Source organism: Amaranthus tricolor, chromosome 4 (genome assembly GCF_026212465.1).
Source record: "Amaranthus tricolor cultivar Red isolate AtriRed21 chromosome 4, ASM2621246v1, whole genome shotgun sequence".
Lineage (NCBI taxonomy): Eukaryota > Viridiplantae > Streptophyta > Magnoliopsida > Caryophyllales > Amaranthaceae > Amaranthus > Amaranthus tricolor.
In genome coordinates this window covers 29352480-29372580 of record NC_080050.1, presented here as the reverse complement: position 1 = coordinate 29372580, position 20101 = coordinate 29352480, and the positions used below count along the sequence as shown (strand labels likewise).

General features: G+C 34.0%; 4 protein-coding genes across 12 annotated transcripts; 2 read left to right on the top strand and 2 right to left on the bottom strand.

Moving 5' to 3' along the window:
• The first annotated feature begins 407 nt into the window (after positions 1–407).
• LOC130810094 (polyadenylate-binding protein 5) lies at positions 408–3665 on the top strand. The gene is made up of 5 exons (XM_057676041.1): positions 408–1183; positions 1601–1678; positions 1758–1847; positions 2410–2901; positions 3412–3665. Exons 1-5 carry the CDS (start codon positions 419–421, stop codon positions 3637–3639), a joined length of 1653 nt encoding a protein of 550 aa, XP_057532024.1. The 5' UTR covers positions 408–418; the 3' UTR covers positions 3640–3665.
• Positions 3666–3717: 52 nt separating this feature from the next.
• Positions 3718–5329, bottom strand: LOC130810095 (uncharacterized). Of its 4 annotated transcripts, XM_057676045.1 has the most exons (6): positions 5183–5329; positions 4779–5073; positions 4671–4709; positions 4449–4595; positions 4075–4332; positions 3718–3998 (listed from the first exon to the last, which is right to left on the bottom strand). In XM_057676045.1, exons 1-6 carry the CDS (start codon positions 5237–5239, stop codon positions 3994–3996), a joined length of 801 nt encoding a protein of 266 aa, XP_057532028.1. In that variant the 5' UTR covers positions 5240–5329; the 3' UTR covers positions 3718–3993. The 4 variants fall into 4 exon arrangements, with proteins under 4 accessions (XP_057532028.1, XP_057532025.1, XP_057532026.1 ...); XM_057676042.1 differs by having other exon boundaries at positions 3718–4332; XM_057676043.1 differs by having other exon boundaries at positions 3718–4332; positions 4449–4583.
• Positions 5330–6679: 1350 nt separating this feature from the next.
• On the top strand, positions 6680–9749 carry LOC130810093 (uncharacterized). Its single transcript, XM_057676040.1, has 3 exons — positions 6680–7082; positions 7340–7504; positions 9304–9749. The coding sequence occupies exons 1-3, from the start codon at positions 6777–6779 to the stop codon at positions 9427–9429; spliced, it is 597 nt and encodes a 198-aa protein (XP_057532023.1). The 5' UTR covers positions 6680–6776; the 3' UTR covers positions 9430–9749.
• A 230-nt stretch (positions 9750–9979) lies between these two features.
• On the bottom strand, positions 9980–19765 carry LOC130810092 (potassium transporter 11-like). Of its 6 annotated transcripts, XM_057676034.1 has the most exons (9): positions 19445–19765; positions 18631–18922; positions 16931–17156; positions 16202–16447; positions 15180–15230; positions 14763–15023; positions 14223–14390; positions 12603–12857; positions 9980–11111 (listed from the first exon to the last, which is right to left on the bottom strand). In XM_057676034.1, exons 2-9 carry the CDS (start codon positions 18745–18747, stop codon positions 10063–10065), a joined length of 2373 nt encoding a protein of 790 aa, XP_057532017.1. In that variant the 5' UTR covers positions 18748–18922; positions 19445–19765; the 3' UTR covers positions 9980–10062. The 6 variants fall into 6 exon arrangements, with proteins under 6 accessions (XP_057532017.1, XP_057532018.1, XP_057532016.1 ...); XM_057676035.1 differs by lacking the exon at positions 19445–19765 and having other exon boundaries at positions 15205–15243; positions 18631–19406; XM_057676033.1 differs by lacking the exon at positions 19445–19765 and having other exon boundaries at positions 18631–19402.
• Positions 19766–20101: the final 336 nt, after the last annotated feature.

Sequence of the window (20101 nt, the reverse complement as noted above, 5' to 3'; positions counted from 1 at the left end):
AGTCAGATGAAAAGCTAGCTTTTAAGCAAAAATAAAAAGGAAAGCTACTCATGGTAGCCTTTTAGTTTTTTTTTTATCAATTTTGTGGCTTTTTGTCAACTTTTTCTTTAATAATCAGTCGATTACAAACAAATTTTTTTACCAAACTTCTCCATAACAACAGGCTTAAACAGCTAGCTTAAACAGTTGCTTTTCGGCCAATACTTTTTACCTGTCATACAATCTACAATTTCAGCTAACAGTTGTTTGCCAAACAAAAGTTATCTCTTTCACCCTTGAGCTTTGAATTCTTACCATTTGATTAAATTTTTAATTTCTCCTTACTTGTAGATTTTCTCGGGTCTATTCTCGAATAATTTTTTTAAAAATTGTGCATGCATGCTTTTAATTGGAATTTGTTTGTGCAGCTGCAATTGCCATGGAGCGTCTAAATTTTACGCCTATCAACGGAAGACTAATTCGGATTATGTATTCTCATAGGGATCCTTATCTTAGAAAAATTGGACATGCTAACGTTTTTATCAAAAACTTAGACTCCTCCATTGATAACAAAGCATTGTATGACCTTTTTGCTACTTTTGGCACTATACTTTCTTGCAAAGTTGCCCTTAATGAAAATGGTAGCTCAAAAGGGTATGGTTTTGTGCAATTTGATCAAGAAAATGATGCAAAAAATGCCATTAATAGTTTGAATGGCATGGTGTTAAAGGACAAGGAAATTTTTGTTGGACGTTTCATTCGACGTGAAGAAAGATATGGAGTTAATGGATCGTCTAAATTTACTAATGTGTATGTGAAAAATCTACCTGAATTGTTTACTGATGAAGATATCAAACGTATATTTGGTTCTTATGGTTCTATTACTAGTGCTGTTGTGATGAAGGATACAAATGAGAAGTCGAAATGCTTTGGTTTCGTTAACTTTGAAAGTGATAAAAATGCAGCGAAAGCTATTGAAAAATTAAATGGAACTATTCATGATGACAAGGTTTTGTACGTAGGGAGGGCTCAAAAGAAAGCGGAAAGAGAAGCAGAGTTGAAGGCTAAGTTCGAACAAAAAAGGCTTAGTCATTATGAAAAGTTACAAGCGGCTAATCTATATTTGAAAAATCTTGACGATAGCATAAATGAAGAAAATTTGGAAGAATTGTTTTCTGAGTTTGGAACTATAACATCTTGCAAGGTATTTTTAAGTTAACGGTATACATGGATTGTTACATATGAAAGAATCAACTTAAACAACTTAAATTGATGGTTAAAGTTTTATGACTGGATATTAAAGTATATATAACATATCTTAGAGTTTCAACCATAAACTTAATCTTTTGGCTAAATTAATTTATTGATATAGTATCAAAAGTCAATATGACAAAAGGTCACGTATTAGAATATTATACACCTCTGACTTTCAAGTGGAATATAAAAGTCGTGTATGCGAAAACTAGTATTGTATCCATACTTCTAGACCAAAAAGCTTTTATACGAAAGAGTCTAATAAAGTATATAACATATCTTTAAACTTCAATTATTAGCTTAAGTTTTTGATTGAGTTGATTCAATGACATTACATTTAAGTAACATAACATGCATTGTTTCGTAGGTCATGGTTAATCCTCAAGGAGTTAGCAAGGGTTATGGTTTTGTAGCTTTTTCAACTCCAGAAGAAGCAAATCGAGCAGTAAATTATTTTAACCTTTCCAATAAACTTTATTTAATGGCAAAAGTTGGATGGTTTAATAGATTTTATCTCATTGCAGTTAAGTGAAATGAATGGTAAAATGATTGCAAACAAGCCTATATATGTTGCTATTGCCCAACGCAAAGAAGAACGGAAAGTAAAATTGCAGGTAAATGGGGTTTACCGAACAATGTTAATGAATGTCTTGCTAATGCACACATCATTAGAATATAATATAAGTATATACTTCAAATTATTCGAATCAAAACCTTGCTTTAGCTTGTTGAAAAAACACCTACATGTGATCCCACATCAGATGAAACCTCATTGGGTTTGTGTGCGGTCACCTTGCTAACATATATACTTTATGAGTTAATTCTCTAAATACTAATTAGTTTTAGGATGAAACCTCATTGGGTTTGTGTGCAGTCACCTCTTCTCTTATGTTGGTTAAGTACAAGCCCAAATTTATCATAGATTACGTACACAATAAGTGGGAGACCTATGTAAGGGCTTGAAGGTGCCTAGGTCCCAAGATGAAAGGAACTCACACTGAATTTTTTACGTGTAATTATCATAGTCAATTTTGATGATTCCTATAGGTAAATTTTTAGGCTTGCCATCTATTTACATTATAATGGCTAGGATTGTTGTTGATTTAGCAGTTACTTTTAGTTTGATTGTCTTGACCTTTGCTCAAGCAAGGCCTACTTGAACTGATCTATATGCAGGCTCACTTTTCTCAAGCTCGACTACAGGGAGGGGTGACACAATTACCTATTGGGATGCATGGTTTATATCCTGGAGAACATACGGCTGCTCCTCAACGGCTATTTTTTGGCCAAGGTGCTCCAGGTATGCTTCCCCCTCATTATGCAAGGTATGGAGACCAACAACATTCGATTATATCAAGGATTCGTCCAGGAGTTACCCCAAACTTTATGATGCCTTTTTCCTTTCAAAGGCAAGGACAACTTGGGTTGCATTTACGTGATAGGAGAAGCAGTAATGGTCAGCTCCAGCAGCAGCACAGTGGTGCGCAGAATTCGCAATTTATGTCTAACGCAAGAAATTGTTATGATCCATCTGTGCTTCATCAAGAGCAGGTGAGACTAATGATGCCAATGCCCTCGACTGCTGTTGATGTTGCAAGATCTGGTCCACAGTCTGTGTCTGCACTTGCTTCCGCCCAGCCTGTTGCATCTCCTAACAGCCAATGCATGGTATAGTTTCTAGCCACACATGTTATAAGTTATGATATTTACTTGGAATAATATATTGGGACTCATCGGGAAATAGTTGGCTAGTTTGACTAGCAGGAATTATCGAGAATTGACTTATTTGTTAGCCGTTTCAGCTGGCTCTTGCGAAGATGTTTGGTAAAAACTAGTTAGTTGATTTTGACTCAAAACCATTTACTTAACACTTTTTACTATTTGACCGACTCTAAAAGACAAATCAAAAACCAACAAAAAAGTCATTTTACAAACACACTCGGTAGAAACAACTTTATAGAACATACTCAAACACACATTTTATTGTGTTCACGGCCATAATGAAAAACTTACCCAACTCTTTCAGAGTGGATTGTGACACCATTGATTAGAATCTGTTTCTGCTCACTCAATTTTGCAAATATAGCCTTACCTTGAACTTTTTCTGTTTTCCCCTTCAGTGATTCTTTTATATTGTATTATTGCTCATAAATCACAATAACATTAAGACACTAACAGATGCTCGGAGAACAACTATATCCACTGGTGGAGCAAATTGCGCCTGAAAATGCAAGAAAAATCACTGGCATGCTGCTTGAGATGGATCAAACAGAAGTACTACATCTGATTGAGTTTCCAGATTCTCTCAAAATGAAAGTTGACGAGGCCCTGAAAGTTCTTCGTTCAGCTACCTTAAATCCTGAAGTTTGTGATCAGAGTAGCTCGCTCTCGCATACGGAACAGTAAAGCTTATTCATGATGCAGTGTCAAATAATACTGTTAGATGCACAGTCAAATTACTTGTCCTAAAATGCTGATTTTTTCTGTATCTCATATAATTGATGATCTGATTTTAGAGTACTAGAAATATCATATTTAGAACCAATTGACTTTCAATTTTCAAATGCAATTCAAAGGCCCTTTATTGAAACTAATAACCAAAGTATGAATCAGAGTATAGCAAGTTATCAAAATCTCTGAAAATGGGAAGAAATTTTCACCGATATATCGATTTTGCACTTAGGAACTACAAGAAATCTGGGTGGATATCTTCCTCAACAGGTTGATCAATACCTTCCTTTTCAAGTTTATAACCACGCATCAATCTGAAATCATCAGCAAAAGCAGGTCTCAACCCTTTGTCAATATTATCAACATCTTCATGTTCTGTCATGTACTTACTCCATTTGGAGGCACCTGGTTGCTTCACTTCCTTGCACATATTCGTGTGCTGTAGCTGCTGCTGCCGCCACTGCTCTAAATGTCTAGCTGCACCTTTGATCCTCATTATTGAACCCGTGTCTCGTTGCTGTTGCTCACACTGTTCCCTGTTACCTCTGATAAGATCATTGTCATCCACCATGCATTCATCACATACTGATCCAGATCTTGGATTCGAAGTGCTTTGCTGAGTTTTCATGATGATTTTTGTTGAAATTCCTGCTCAAATCAGAAGAATCGCTGAAATTACTTTAGCAGTGTGTAAATATCTCAAAAATTGAAATTATAGAAATATATAATACACAAGCAATTGATCATTTGTCAATTTCGGTTACCTCTTTTTGAAACAATTGGCTTGTAACAATGATTTTTATCAATGCCAAAGGAACCACCACCAAATTTACCCTTCAATTTCGGTTTCTTAAACATTAAATCCTCAGGAAGCTCAGTGACAACTCTTGGCTCCGGTACTATATTTTTCTCTGTATTGTTAACTAAATTTCAAACAAATATTGTAGAGAAAATTTAGATGAATATTAAAAATTTTAAATTCAAACCTCTTGGCTCGGCATCCATATTATTCTCTGCATTGTTAACTAAAATTGAAATCTAAATTAGATAGAAATTTTAAAATAAATTATTAAATCAATTAAAAATTAGCCAACCTAATTTTGATTTCAAATAATGAGGTTCTGAAATATTATCATCTTCCATAAACTCGCTCCAATCAGTACGTCGTTTGACCGTAATCTCCTCAATCTCCGAATCACCACCATTAGGAGATTGTTCCTGTTCCGGTTGCTGCATTTCATCATGAAATTTGCGAGACATGTTAAAGGATTGAACGACTTTTCGGATATCCTTAGCTTGATAACTTTGAGCGTAGATCTTGGTAACAGATTGCTTTTGATTGCAGATTACACAATTCCATTTACTGCTGCTCTTTTTCTGCTGCTTCACCTGCTTACAGAAATCTCAATTATCGCAAAAATTTCAATTGATAAAGATGGAAGAAGATTGAGGATTGAAAGATTGAGAGACAAGGAGAGAGAGAGAGAGAGTAAGATGCCTGCATGGTGGAGCACTCGCAGCATTGGACGGCGATGAAGAGCGTGGATTTCGACATTGTAGTTGCAGTTCGCAGTAGCGATTTTCCGAAATTGGAAGGGTTTCTGAAATTGAAAATTGTGAATTATTCTGGCGCCATTTTTATTTGTGTTTGGAGATTATTAACTATTCTCAATTTTTTTAAGTTGTTCGCCTAGCAAATCTCTTGCGAGACGGTCGCATATATCAACCATTGAAATACACATTATAAGTTTTGAAATAAATATTTTACAGTTGAAGTAGATTAATAAATTATTAAATTAAACGTTGGAGAAGGGGTTTTAACGTTAGAATTGGCATTTTAAGTGATGAAATGTGTGTTTTAGAGATTGAAGTCCATAGCTAAAAAATTAAATTAAGTCTTCTGAGAAGAAAGATTGGGGTTTGGTGTATGGTTATTAAGTGTTAGATTTGGCTTTTTAAGTCTTGAAATAAGTGTTTTAAGGCTTGAATTCGGCAAGTATAAAATTTGTTTGGTCACACGCGTGAGACGGCTTCATACAAGTTTTTGTGTGTTCGCATTTGTCAGTTTTTTATTATATTATTTATTTTTTCGTTAAAGAATTTTTTATTCAGGAGTATATTAACAAATTTTGGAAATAATGATAACGGTCTTCATATATTTTCCAATACCTATTTTTTTACAGTTTTTTATTGCTTACAGTCTTCGTATGTTTTCAATTAACTTTGTTGAATCATTTTTTAATAATTATGATTCCAATATTTTTTCCATCAATTTTTTTAGTGCTTATGGTCTCCATTTTTCCTTATCAAATTTATTATCAATAAAATAATAAATCTACTATCTAGAAAATCTATTTTTCTTAATTTCTATTGAATATTCCTTATGTGAATATCTTATTGAAAGGAGCAGTTGTTAGTTGCTAACGTTAATTAGTCTTTGGGCCTTTTGATTATATTTTGGATTTTATGATTCTAACTCTTGTATGATATCATTCGTGGTGAGACAAATCTAAAGTTATGGGTTAAATTTAAATATTAAATAATTATAAAGTGAGTGTTTTAAGTATCAAAGTATATATTTTAATTAGGTTATGCTTAATTCATCTTGCTTTTTACTAATTTAGTTGATTTTTGTTGATTTAATTTAACTTTTTAAGATTATAATTGATATTACTGATAAAAATTGATTGAAAACTTTTTTAAGTTATAAATTAAACTGTATTGATTAAACTGATTTTTATGTTACTGATTATAACTTATTTTTGTTTATTAAAACTAATCCTTACTAATTAAAAATGATTGTTATTGGATTATTTATTTTGTTTATAACTCGTTTTTATATGCCCATTTTACTATAAGACGGATCTATATAATTATTTTTTTAACTAATTACTTAAAAATTATAATAAATTAATTTATCACATTAAATTTACATGATCAATCCAATAAAAATGATCTATTTTTAGAATTTGTGCAAGGGTATTTAGTGAAGTATAATGCATTAGTTGTAATTGCCCTTGTCTATTGCGTTTTCTCTAAGACTCTTTTCCTTCCTCCATACCACAAAAAAAGCACGTAGAGGTTGGCTCCGAATGGAGGATGACATAGAGAGAGTGCTATGGAGTTCTGACCAAATATCCAACCGAGTTACCGAACTCGCCGCCGAACTCAATCATGACTTTTCCGACGCATTTCTCTCGCCGCTTTCTTTACCGGTGTTTGTTGGAGTTGCTACCGGCGCTTTCGTATTTTTAGCAGATTTAGTCCGACATTTAAATTTCCCTTTTTCTATTGATTTAATTCGTGTTAGCTCATATAGTGTCGGTACTGTCTCTAATGGCTCCCCTTCTATCTCCTCCGACTTAAAGCTCGACGTTTCCGATAAACACGTTGTTTTGGTAATTCTTTTTTAACTTTTCTTTCAATTGAATTTTGTGTTTCGTCAAGATTTTATTTCGTCAACTTGATACTAAGACAAACAAAATTCAACAATTCTTTAGGGTTCCACCATTGATTTTTGGTTTTTAAATTTTATGAATAATATATTTTGTTAGTCTAATAGTGAACTAGAATTTTAATATGAAACTAGTTTTAGAACTGATTTTAATAAGTATTACTGATTGTGATTTGTTCTGCATTCTTTAATTGGAATTAGGTTGAGGATATTGTGGATACAGGAAACACCTTATCAAAGCTCATTGAGCATTTGAAGTTAAAGGGAGCATCTTCTGTATCAGTGTGCACCTTCCTTGATAAGCCGTCAAGGCGGAAGGTTTCGTTTGAGCTTGTGGGGAAAGGAAAGTTCTATCGAGGATTTGAGGTGAAAAATAACTTTGCCTTATTTTCTTTTTCCTGACTTTATTGGAAAATTGCGGTTGATGAATTATGTTGTTTTACTATTTCCTATGGCATGGTCCAACTTCAATTAATTTGGTACACTAAACCTACAAGACAACTTTTAATTAACCCAGTTTTATCAGCCATGTAGTGGATCCACCTAGGCGCTGGTTTAAAGGAACAAACATAATAAAGAGGTTGTTTTTGATTGATTTTTGTAACAAATATCATACACAGGTTCACATAAATAGATATTGCACATCAATATGATTTAAATGACTCATTTTAATATAATCTATTATACTTCGAGATGAATGAACTAAACATATTTGGCCTCGTCCAAATAAGAGACATTATGAAAAAAATACAGATATATAAAATTAAAATATTTTTATGCTAAAGACTTAAAATGTGTGGCGGCAGGCCCGGCATTGAGGGTAGTTTTGACAACGCCCTGGTCCCTATTTGAGAAAGCAAAAAAAGGATGTGAGGGGGCCTAAAATCAGAAATATGACTATGTTTTGATTTTCTTTTATTCCGTGTATTTTTTATATTTCGCTGATTTTATTCTTGTGTACGTATGTTTCTACTAGCACGTACGTCTCTCCCTTCATTCATTATGTGTCTTTTTTATATTTCGCTGACTTTCTTTGAATTACTATTAAAACGATATGACATTTGATTACAAATTAGAAATATGACTTGATAAGACTATATGATTTGTTGTTGATCATGTCCATCTCTAAAGTTTGCTGCTTTTATGCGATTGTCCTTTGCATATGGCATGACTTATCATGCTTAATTAAGTGGCAATGATGATGTTACTTGTGAAATTTGTACTTCCGTAGTATAAGTGCCAAGTGGGTTATTTTTAATGGTTTTCAATAGTCGGTAAAAGGGCCCCATTTTAACATTTCGCCTAGGGCCTAAAAAAACTTAGGGACGACCCTAATTGGCGGTGCCATGAAGAGGAATGAGAAATGGGGGAGTTATTTTTACTAAGTTGGGTTTTTTTTTTTTTTTTTTTTTGATAAAACACTTGCCCTCTTTTGGGTAAATATCACTTCTAAAATGGGTGAAAAATCATACATTGCTTCCTCCTACTCATTCCACCTCTACTTCATCCCCTCTCTTAAAATGTTAATCACCTTCTGTCTAGTTTAAGTTACCACAATTCAAGCATGATCGTAATTCAAAGCTAACATCTTGAAATTATAGTTCTGTCTTTTGCCTGATTGTAGTGTTTCGGAATTTTATTGTGCTTTGTTCTATGAAGATTTTTAAACAATAACATATAACAAAATAGCGTGCTGATTATCATTTTCCTTTGTGAACTTCAAATGCTTAAAGTTGTGCTTCATTTTTTGATGTAAAGATACTAGTCTCTTGTTTGGTGGAAGTAAGTTAAGGTCATTGTTTATTTTGGGTTTTTATTGAACTTAGTTTTAATAGTTTGAATCGGCCATATAAGCTCTGAGAAAGTTTGCTGATTCAGTCCAATGCACTGTAAGCATGAAAATCAAATCTGTAGACTTGAATGATCATTTATTTTGATGCTTGCCTTTGTTATTCATGGTGAAAACCAGTATAGGTTTTCGAGATGCTTGGATATGTTAATTGCTAAGTGTTGACATGATGCTGCACCAATTCTTTGAATTTGATGAACTTTATATTTATTCATGTAGTAAATTATTTTTGATTGGTCATTATATGATTAGTAGTTAAATTTTTACCTGCTTAGAATGTATTGGTTGTTATGTCTAACAGTCCTAGTTTTAGCAGTGTCCAGATCACTTTGTTGTGGGCTACGGAATGGATGTTGCTGAGCTCTACAGAAACCTGCCCTATGTGGGCATTTTGAAGCCCAGATGCTACAATGGAATCAAGGAGGAACATCCGAAGAACTGAGCACACAAAGTTGCATATTTGCATCTAAGGCGATTGCTCTATATTTTTTTGACACGTGACAATATACGTATGCATTCACTCTATGCTCACAAGTCACGACTCTGGGTCAGAAATTTTCATTTTCAGCATATTCATAGCTGAATGTTTATTTTCAGCATAGTGCAGCTTTCTCTTGTTCGACTGTTTTGGATTTGTATTTTTATACGTATTTTGTTAATTTATGTTACTCTCGTACAATGACAGGAATTTTTTTGCTGTAAGATGTAAATGGCATTTTATGAATGATGTTGCATTTCACACCTGCAGAATGCTTCGCAAAGATATGATCTGAGTCGTTTGGAGTCATAGTGGCTAGTGCAAAGCATGTGCTTTTTCATGCTTCGGCTCTTTCTTTTTTTTACTAAGGTGAAGCTCCATATGACACCCCTATTATTGCGAGGGTGAAGAACGGTTGAGCTTTCATACAAGAAATCTCCCATTAATAGCTTCAAACTAAAGTACCCAGTTTATCCTGCTTCCCGCTTATAAAAACTATGACTATGAACACATATGAACCCAAAGTGCACAAGTTTATTAAAAATCTTATTTTCCTTATTATTTTATTAATGATAAAAAATATAAAATAATGTTGGGTTATACATAAAATACCTGTCCTACATTTAATAGGCTCTCATGAGGGACATTAAAGATGACACTATGTTCTCTACAAATCTTCCTAAGAAATGCATATATATAATCAACTGCAATCTTTTTATACACGCTTGAATCTTTTCTGGCTTTGATTACAGTATTGCCCATAATATGCACCACCCCTGCATCTCTACAACTATTCAAGAACTCTAATTCATCGATTTCGTTCTGACTGCTTGTCTGACCCGACGACCTTGGCTTAAAATTCAAGTATCGTAAGGGAGAATTGGCGGGCACGATCGAATCCTCTGTCGACTCAATTGCGTGTTCGAACTCGGACATAGTGTTTTCATTTCCGTTATCCAACAAGCACTCTCTTGATTCGACAGTTTGTTGACCGTAGAGACTGTATTCTTCAGAATCAGTACAACCTTCCATCATAGACTCGAGTCGAACGAAAATGAAGAGGTTATGAAATAGCTTCTTCTCGAAATCATCGTCTTTCTTATGGAGGTCTTTGTAACCGTACCTCGCAACACAACGGAACATATGGAAGTTCTTGGGTCCTATTCGTTTTACAAGAAAGCGCTCGTCTTCTGGGACGGTATATACCGGAAGGTATTTTACGCACACAAAAACGACCACTGAATGAATGGCAGGCAAGTTTGTGATGAAATGAGAAAAAATGCTTGGGACACCACCAGCTAGCTCGGTGTACACAAGACCTATTCCTGGCACCCTTACGAGCCCTAAGCTTGGGCCGAGGCCGAGAATCCATGCCATCGAAACTTTACTATGCATTTCAAATTCATAGCGTTTCACGGTTCCATAGTGCCAAACCACCATGACTACGAGAAAGGCCGCTGCGATCACAAGTGGGACCCATCCACCTTGATCAACTTTAAAGAGTACGGCCGAGAAGTACGTTAGCTCCACAAGTAAAGACAAAGCAGTGAAGATTAGGACGAGTATCCAATGCCACCGCCAAACCAACAGCATGATTAAAATCATTAGGAATGTGGTGGCTAACATGACGATCACAACTGCTGTACCTGTCAAAATAAGATGCACCGAAACCAAATTACTAAACTTGTATAAAGATGGAGTATATGAAATGTCATTTTGGCACAAATGATCTTAACCGAGTGACTGTTTCAAGTGATTTCAATTATAAGTTCACAAGAATGGAGATACCGAATAAGATGTGAAGCATAGGATACAAAGTGGATGCCTAAAATGGAAAGGTACAACTAAAATATTATGTGACTGATGTGTGCCACTAAGCTTAAAGAGGAATTTCTACGGGATTGTCAAAAGGTCAACACTACTATGAGTAAAAATATGGGCTTTTCAAAAGACATCGTTATAGAAAGATGAGGGTAAGTGAGATAATGGAAAAACAACGCGATAGCAGATGTGTTTGCGGAAACGACTATAACGGAGTATGCGTGAATTGTGGTTGACGTGGTGTGAATTTTTGAAAAAAAATTACACATAAGGGGAATTTTGAAGTTTGTTTAATACGCTCATAACTATTATGATTGCACTATATTACCAAAAAATATATTATAAGTGCACTATTTGAGGTACTTTTAGTGGATAGTTAATTAACTTTATTACTTAATTATATTGTTTAATGATCAAAATTACGAGTAACTATAGTTAAAATGATCGTCAATAATTAAAGTTCATGGGATATTAGTGAAAATATCAAGGGGAGATGTTATAACTTATTAAGAACTTCTATATACAATAAAGGGAGATATTGGAAGATATTATTCTATAATCTCTTTCCAACAAACATTACAACAGTTGACATATTGATCGTTACACGTTACCTAACGAACTAACGATCAACGCGAAGTTTTGACCATGAAAATTCATGCACCGTTATATCTTATATGACGAGACTGAACGTCGTGACAACTCTCAAACAAGTTACATAACGGGTCGAGTTTTTATTCCATGGGTAAGATGAATACTAAGATGGATAAGTGGACATAATATAGGATAAAATTGGAGAAAAGAAACAAGAAAAGATATCGATTCACTAATATTAAGTTGCATGATATGGTATTAGATAGGGTGGCAAGTGAAGTACAAATCTCTCACGTTAATTTCAATTTACTAATATTAAGTTGTATGATATAGTATTAGATCAGGTGGCAAGTGAAGTACAAATCTCTCACGTTAATTTGTGTTTACATTGTCACTATGGCCCGAGTCTCATCAAGATGATACGATCAATGAAAAACTTCGATTATAGAACTCCAGGAAAAAAAAAACTTAATCATGACCTACATGGATAGAGCTTCCATGCGGAAGCTCACCTAGATATTGCCATTATGTTTAGCTAGATATATAATATGTGCTCAATGATGGGTCCGCGGGTCTCAAACGATTAGTACTTTGCGTTCCACACCACACCATACCGTACCAAATGGGCAATGAAAACAAGAAACTATCAAAACATAAAGTAGAAACCACATAACTTCATAAAGCACAAATCAGGATTTTGCAAAGTATAAGAGACTTTGACTCACCATAAGCATTTCCAATCTGATTTTGGTTCCTAAATCCAGCCGTAACAGCTATGCAGAGGACCATAAGAATCCAGTTAATATCTGGAATATATACTTGCCCGAGAAATTTCTTTGAAGTGTGCACTACTTTCACCCTTGGAAAGCATCCTAAAGCAAGAGCTTGTTTTATGATTGAAAATGTGGCAGATATGGTTGCCTGACTTGCAACAATGGCAGCCAAAGTCGCAACAATGAATACCGGCCAGTAGATGCTATCTGTATATTATACATTGCACATCATGAGACGGAAAAAAGATAAACGAAAAATGTATCTTCATATGAATGGTATTTGTCCACAAAATCTTGTTAAAATTAAGAAAAGATAATTTCTATTCCCGACTTCCTTTATGAAACGAAAAGGACAACGTATAAGATGGATTTAAGGAAATAGCTGTATAATAAGAGAATAAAAATCTATTATCCCAATGACATGAAGTGGAACCTACCAAGGTAGAGAATTGGGGTCCGCAACCTTACTAACGGTCCGTTTGGTTATCGATACTATAGTTAGTGGTAATGGGAATGATTTGTAATGTAAATTTTCATGATATGTATCATAGTATTCCCATGTTAATGAAAGTTTGATCATAAAAAAAAATTGTTCAAAATTTTCCATTACCACCTAATACCACATTTTCAAATGATAAAGAATTTTGTGAAGAAAATGAGATTGTTGAAGGACAATAAGTATGACCATTAAACTTGTGAAGAGATATTCCAACTAAAATTACACTAATTTTTCATTACCATTCCCACCATTTAGTATTGATTACCAAACGGGGCGTTAGTGATAATTAAGAGGATGTTTCTAAATGACCCTTGATAGCAAACCTTATTTGTAACTTCAACATAAATAAGAAGTGCATAGATGTTTTAATAAACTATTTCAATACATAGTATGATATAATCCGAAACCAAAGAACTATAAACCTTTGACCCCATTAACAAAACCAAAGAACTATAAACCTTTGACCCCATTAACAATCGACATATGTAACAAAAAAAAAAATAAAAAAGATTAAGTTGATTGACCTTTTCACATATCAGCCAAACTACTTACTTGCCACACTAGTTTCTTCTCTTCCCGAAGAGCGCACCAAACTAATTATTCCCAAAGTGGTATATAATAAATAATGGTAATGGTACTCAAATTTGTGCTTATTTAACATGCATTGTACCTCATGAAATTCTAACAGCCATAAATGTCCAAAAATTCATTTCTTTCATTATCACATTTTATATGCTAGTATTTAGCGATATATATAATCATGAAGATGAGTTACCTCGAAAATTCAATGAATTCCACAAGGCACAAAACTTCACATATTAACTTGAAAAATTCCACAAAATTTTGAATTTATTCCAAAGATGACATATATGTAAGTGTAGTCAAAGCAACATGCTTGTCGTTCCTATTATCATCTCTAGGCCCCATGTCCATAAGGTTTATGTTATTTTGCAACCCGCCCCCCGGTTAATCCCCTTAATAATTTCCTTTGTTTCTTTAAGCTATATTATCTGATACTATTTCTTGTACCCACGTACATAAGCGGAAAAAAGCGAGGTTGAGCTGAGAGATACCTGGTATTGAATGATAGAATGCATCCGCCACATGGTCTTGATGATTTACTAAATAAGCAGCTTGTCCAGAATAAGCTAAAAGAAGGCATGGAAACACAATTACTGTGAATGCTATTTGTACAGCCAACACCGGAAAATGAGCCAAGTCAGCAAACAGTGCTTCTGTCCCTGTTATCATTAACATTTAGTTACATAAAAAAGCCCCCAAACGCTGATCATAACTTTTATGAACGGGATATTCAGGGTATGATGATGAATTGAATTAACGTAAGAAAGTGACAGCAACACAAATTCAGAGGTGTTGAAAACAGACTAGATGACCCAAAATTTACCTGACCTTATGATCGAACTCGATTTGACCTGACTTCAAGAATGTTTTTACAATTTTGTTAAAAACAATATGGACACAAAACCAGATTTCAAATCGACCCGAAGCACTTAATCTGAAATCAACCCAATGACCCGAATGAACACCTCTAAGCGCGATGCACCGAGTTTTTAATGAAGATTTTTAAGAACTTTTTTCCTTTAGAATCTTACCGGTTATACTAAGCATGATTCCCCCCAAGGAAGTCCATCCATCTTTCCCTCCGCCTTTGAGATAGCGATACAAATAAACTGGCGAGAAAGCTTTCAGTACACTGCTATCATATTTCCATATGTTGTATATACCGATACCTCCAATCATCAGAAACCAGAGCAGCACAATGGGAGCAAAGAGCCAGCCAACTTTATCTGTACCATAATGCTGCAAACTGAACAAGCCCACAAGGATGACAACGGCAACAAGCACAACCACATCTGCACACGAAAAAATATAGGACAAAATAATGAGCGGTTGAACTGTAGGAGTAAACATAGCACACCAAAAAACTTGCGAGAAAAGAAGTTCATCATTTCTCTAGAAAGAACGCATTGAAAGAAAGATTGATATAAACGAGCAAAAGGGGACACTACCATTGCTCATCTTAGGGTGATCTACCTTGATCCCACCAGAAGCTGAAAGAACTGCAATACGAAACTAGGTTGAGTTGGTTGATAGAATTGTCGAAGAATGTATAAATGCAATAAACTGTTTTTGACAACCTAAAGAACCTAAACGTTTGCAACTTTAAAGCATAGTTTAAAAACAAGGCCGCATGGTATTGACTGCTTTGTGAAGATTTTCAAAACAAACGAGCTGAAATTAACCGCGTTGTAAAGGTGTAAAAAAATCACGTTTTGGGCGGTATCTAGGGATATATTATTAATTGACCGTAGTGTAGGTGTTACGATAACCACATCACTCCCGTTACCGCATCACTGTTCTATTACTGCGATTGCGACTACTGCATTTTAACACTGCTTTAAAGAGTAAATAATTAAGATCATGAACTAAAAATGCATCTAGATTAGGAAATTACATCAAAGATTTTAAGAAAGTACTTCTCCCTCGAAATTTAAGCATATTTGCCTATTAAATCTGTTGCGTGAAACCATTATTTAATCAACATGATTCCCCAGATCAGCATTACGGAATTATTGAAACAATCTTATTTCATTATTCCTTTCTTAAATCTATCTTTTGAATCTCACTCTATGAGAGGAGATAAAAAAAAAAAAAAAAGCAACATGGGGAAAAGTTAATCCCAAGAAGATGGTTGCTATGAGTTTGAGTTATTTGACACCTCTAGAAGTGGAAGACAAGAAAAGGATTTTAAAGTTAAAACACCAACAAAAAGAGATCATTGTTGAATGACGTGACTCGTGAGGTCTTCTTAGTAAGCAAAACATGACAAATATCAATGTTCGAGTAAAAGCCATGAAAACATCATGCAAAAATATTTCAACTCTCAAAAATAGTAATGAAAGGAATTTTCACCAATGACTTGTTAGTTACTTGACATGCACACTCGAGAAAATTGATTTCCAAACAATTTATTTGTAGTGTAAGACGGTAAGTCATTAGAACATGGTGTGTGTTTGAGTTTATGATATACCTGAAATTGCTGGAGTAAGAATACCATCTCCAATCACCATGCAAGTGCCAACAAGGACAAGCAGAAGAAGCGCATTCTTCCTGGATGCATGTTTCTCTAGCCATTGCCTGGTTTTTTCAGCAAATGATTTTTCATGGAATCTAGAACGGCTATATGTTGTCAAATCCTCATCAGTTCTATGTCGGTTCGGGATAGTATTTACATTTGCATGTCTACATAGCAACGAATATAGAGCAAATGTGCCCCCTGCTCCATAAAGAAATAAAATTTTATTAATCACTCATAGTATGTTATAATTTACAATATCATATCTATATGACTATTGAATGTAACTCCAATCATCGAATGTGTACCCATCTTTAAGAACGGAAATAAAATCACAAAAACGTAATCCTTAAAGCAATGACTACCCTCTTGGCCCGACGTTGCCGTTTTAACGAGAATTATAGCTAATAATAGTTGGCTACAATAAACAATCTGAACTAAAAAGTAGTCCCAAATCCCAACACGAATCAAGGGGGAAAAGCTTCTTCACAGTGCAAAGCATGTCAACCGAAACATTAACATATGAGAAGTAAATAGAAGTAGGTTATGATAGAAGTGTAAGAGAAGTAATATACTAATATGAATGAAAAACACCACGGGTTCAAATTGGAAAAATAAATCACACAACCACGCACAAAACAATCAGCTAATAATTTGTGCTACAAGTATTATAACTATAAGTACCTTGACCATTATCATTTGCTTTGCAAACAATGAAAACATACTTCAACAATGGGATAAGAGTGAGAGAGTAAATTATCAATGACAGCGCTCCAATCACATCTTCTGGATCCTTAAAGCCGTGCGGAAATGTATTGTAGAAAACATACAAAGGAGATGTGCCCAAGTCCCCATACACTACCCCTAGGCTTTGGAATGCTAACCGTAGGAGTAAGAATGCTGAAATTTTCTGCAGATTTCAGCTGCGTTAGCTAATAGACATGCTGTGGCACAAAAATCTCCTAAGCAAAGTTAATATATAGATCTTAGTTTACCTAAACTAAATTTTTTTATGAAGCATGAATAGACGCATAGCTTGATATCTCTAGGAATTAAGCCAAGTGTATTCATTTGATATATATCAACATGAGAATTACCAAAGAGACACTTTTACGCATATATATCAAACATGACTGACGATCCTATAGAGAGTTCAAACATTGGCAGGGTAGGCTATATTAGTTATATAAGCCTCATCCCTACGATAACAAATAAGTCATCACAATTAAACTTTGGACAAATACTACACTATGACCGTTTGCTACTTTATCATAATAAGAGACCCGAGCAATTTAAAGAGCCATTTTGTTTTGGTGCCTCAAGATCCAAAAGTCAAGGAATAAGTCACAATACAACATTTGGCTGTCAAGCTAATTAAGTGACATTGCTAAAAAAATTCTCTTTTGAAAATAAAGAGCAACACCTCTAATTAATCGACCTATGAAATTGATACGACTCAAAGCTACTCAAATCCTAACAATCTGAGTGGCGAGCACATAAACATTTGTCGATCAAGTAAGGGACGCCTGTCTTCTTACGAAATTGTAGAGCGTCATGCTTTATCAAAAGAGTCAAAAGAGCAAAGTGGAAGATCTTAACCAAAAAAAAGTTGGTCAGACAAAGACACCTTAACCCATGATTCCAATATCCTTTGCTACAAGATCATGTTAAAAGGGAACTTTGTATGGTTCTAAGTTTCTAAAATTTAGATTACTAGATGATGATTAATCTGCCTAACTGAAGTAAAGGAAAAATCAACTGCCAAGACTCAAAATGAACCCACTTTGATGGGTAAATGTAGTAACACACATGAAATCCTTGTCAATGCACAAATACTTTCCTCGGGCATATTTTTTTATGACCAGAAATCTGGTGAATTTTGGAAAAACATCCAAGTCCAACATTCAGACAAATACCCATGTTTGAAGACCTCTCATCAAACCCATTAAGGTGTTTGGTAAAATAGCTTATTAAGTAACTTTAACAAATTTTGATACAATAAAGGGTTAAGTGGTTAAACCATCCAATGCTCATGTTTGGAAAATTAGCTGGTTGAGCTTCTTGTTACGAATATGTTATTTTGAACAAGCTGCTTATAGCCGCGGGTTAATCAACAGGTCAAATCAACCACCATAATTAGCTATCAGCTACTAGATATTCCGCACATAGAGGATATTATCAGGGTCTAAAGAGTGTTAGAAGATGGCATACCATACCCTCATCAAAGGAGATCATTTTTGTATGATTCTAAGTTCTTAAAAATAAGAATATACAAGACAAACACCCAAGAACTTCAATTGAAAATGGTGTGCAAATCACAACAAATATACAAGACCTATTTCTTAAAATCAAAATCTCAAGAGCAAGCATACAATATATCTTACCTTTTCTAGGTACCCATTCTTCAGCTTTCCAGCCTCCTCATCCATGGGTTGGTCAAGCTTCTGATCCAAATCCCACATACTACCTTTATTTTCAGTGGTATCATTAACTGAAGCCATTGCTTGATTTTGGTAGCTAATTATCACAATACCCCAACTTATTGGACTCTCCAAATTGTGAAGAATATTCCCAATTTTCCAAGCATAAATAAAATGGATACCCAGAAACTAAAGGTGGAATTGGGCAGCAAATCTTGAAAAAGTTCAAAGCTTTAATCTTTATGTTTCTGAAATTCTGTAAAATCCAGCTCAATTTCAATCAATCTAAAACATTTCAGCAAAAATACAACTCAAATTATAACTAAATGACAAAAAAACAAGTACCCATGTTTAATTTGGTCACCACAATTATTGCATTTGAAAAAACCTAAATCACTACAGAAAAAGATTGAGATCAAACTATAGAAAACAGTATCAATTAGCATATCCAAACATAATTTTAATACAAACTCAATTCAGATTCTCAAAAAAGACCTAATAGATAGTAGTAGTAATATAGATCACAAATAAAACCCAGATGGAAAAGTGCTAAGCTTTAGATACCCATGTGTACAATGCAACAGGAAAAGGAATACTCACATCCAAAATAGATAGTAGTAGTAATATAGATCACAAATAAATTTATTTCTTTTTTCTTTTTTTTTTTTGAGGAAATAATAATTCACAGCCACAAAATTATAAAAACCCAGATATTTATTTTTTCTTTTTCCTACAAAAAAAATTAATCCTTTTTTTCCCATAAATTTTCTTGACATACCATGAACAAAGACGGCTTCTTTAGTTGAAAGGCGGCTAAGAAAGAACCCTGAAAGAAGCTGCAAAATACCAATTTGAGAGGAACTCTTAAAACTCAAATGAATTTTGAACTCTAATTAAAATTTGGAATTTTGGAAGAAAATAGAAAATTATAACCAAATAAGATAATAATTAAGAAAATGAAATTAAGTGAGAGCAATAAATAAGAATAATGAAAAATCCAAGTTGTAGGAAGGGATAAGAGATGCAATTTAGAGAAGAAAGTAGTAGTAATCTGGTAGATGACGATGAGTAATCTTAACTAGAAGACAGAATTAGCTGTGAGATACTGCCAACAGACAACTACTACCCTTTTTTAGAGATTGAAAGAGGTGGACGTTTTAGACTTGAATTCCTTTTTTATTTATTTTTATTAATTTATTATTATCAATCAAATATCGATCAATCGCTAATAGAGTTCGGATGATAAAATATACCAATAATCCATACTCATACAACGAAAATTTGAAAAAAAAGACTTTTTAATATTTTTATTCAATAAACAAGATTCGTTTAAATTTTTATCCCAAAATAAGCATCCTTAACTCTGAAGCTAGGCTTAGTGTATATTCGCTGTTACTTACAGCGAATCAAAGGAAATGGTCAAAAATTTAGTCAA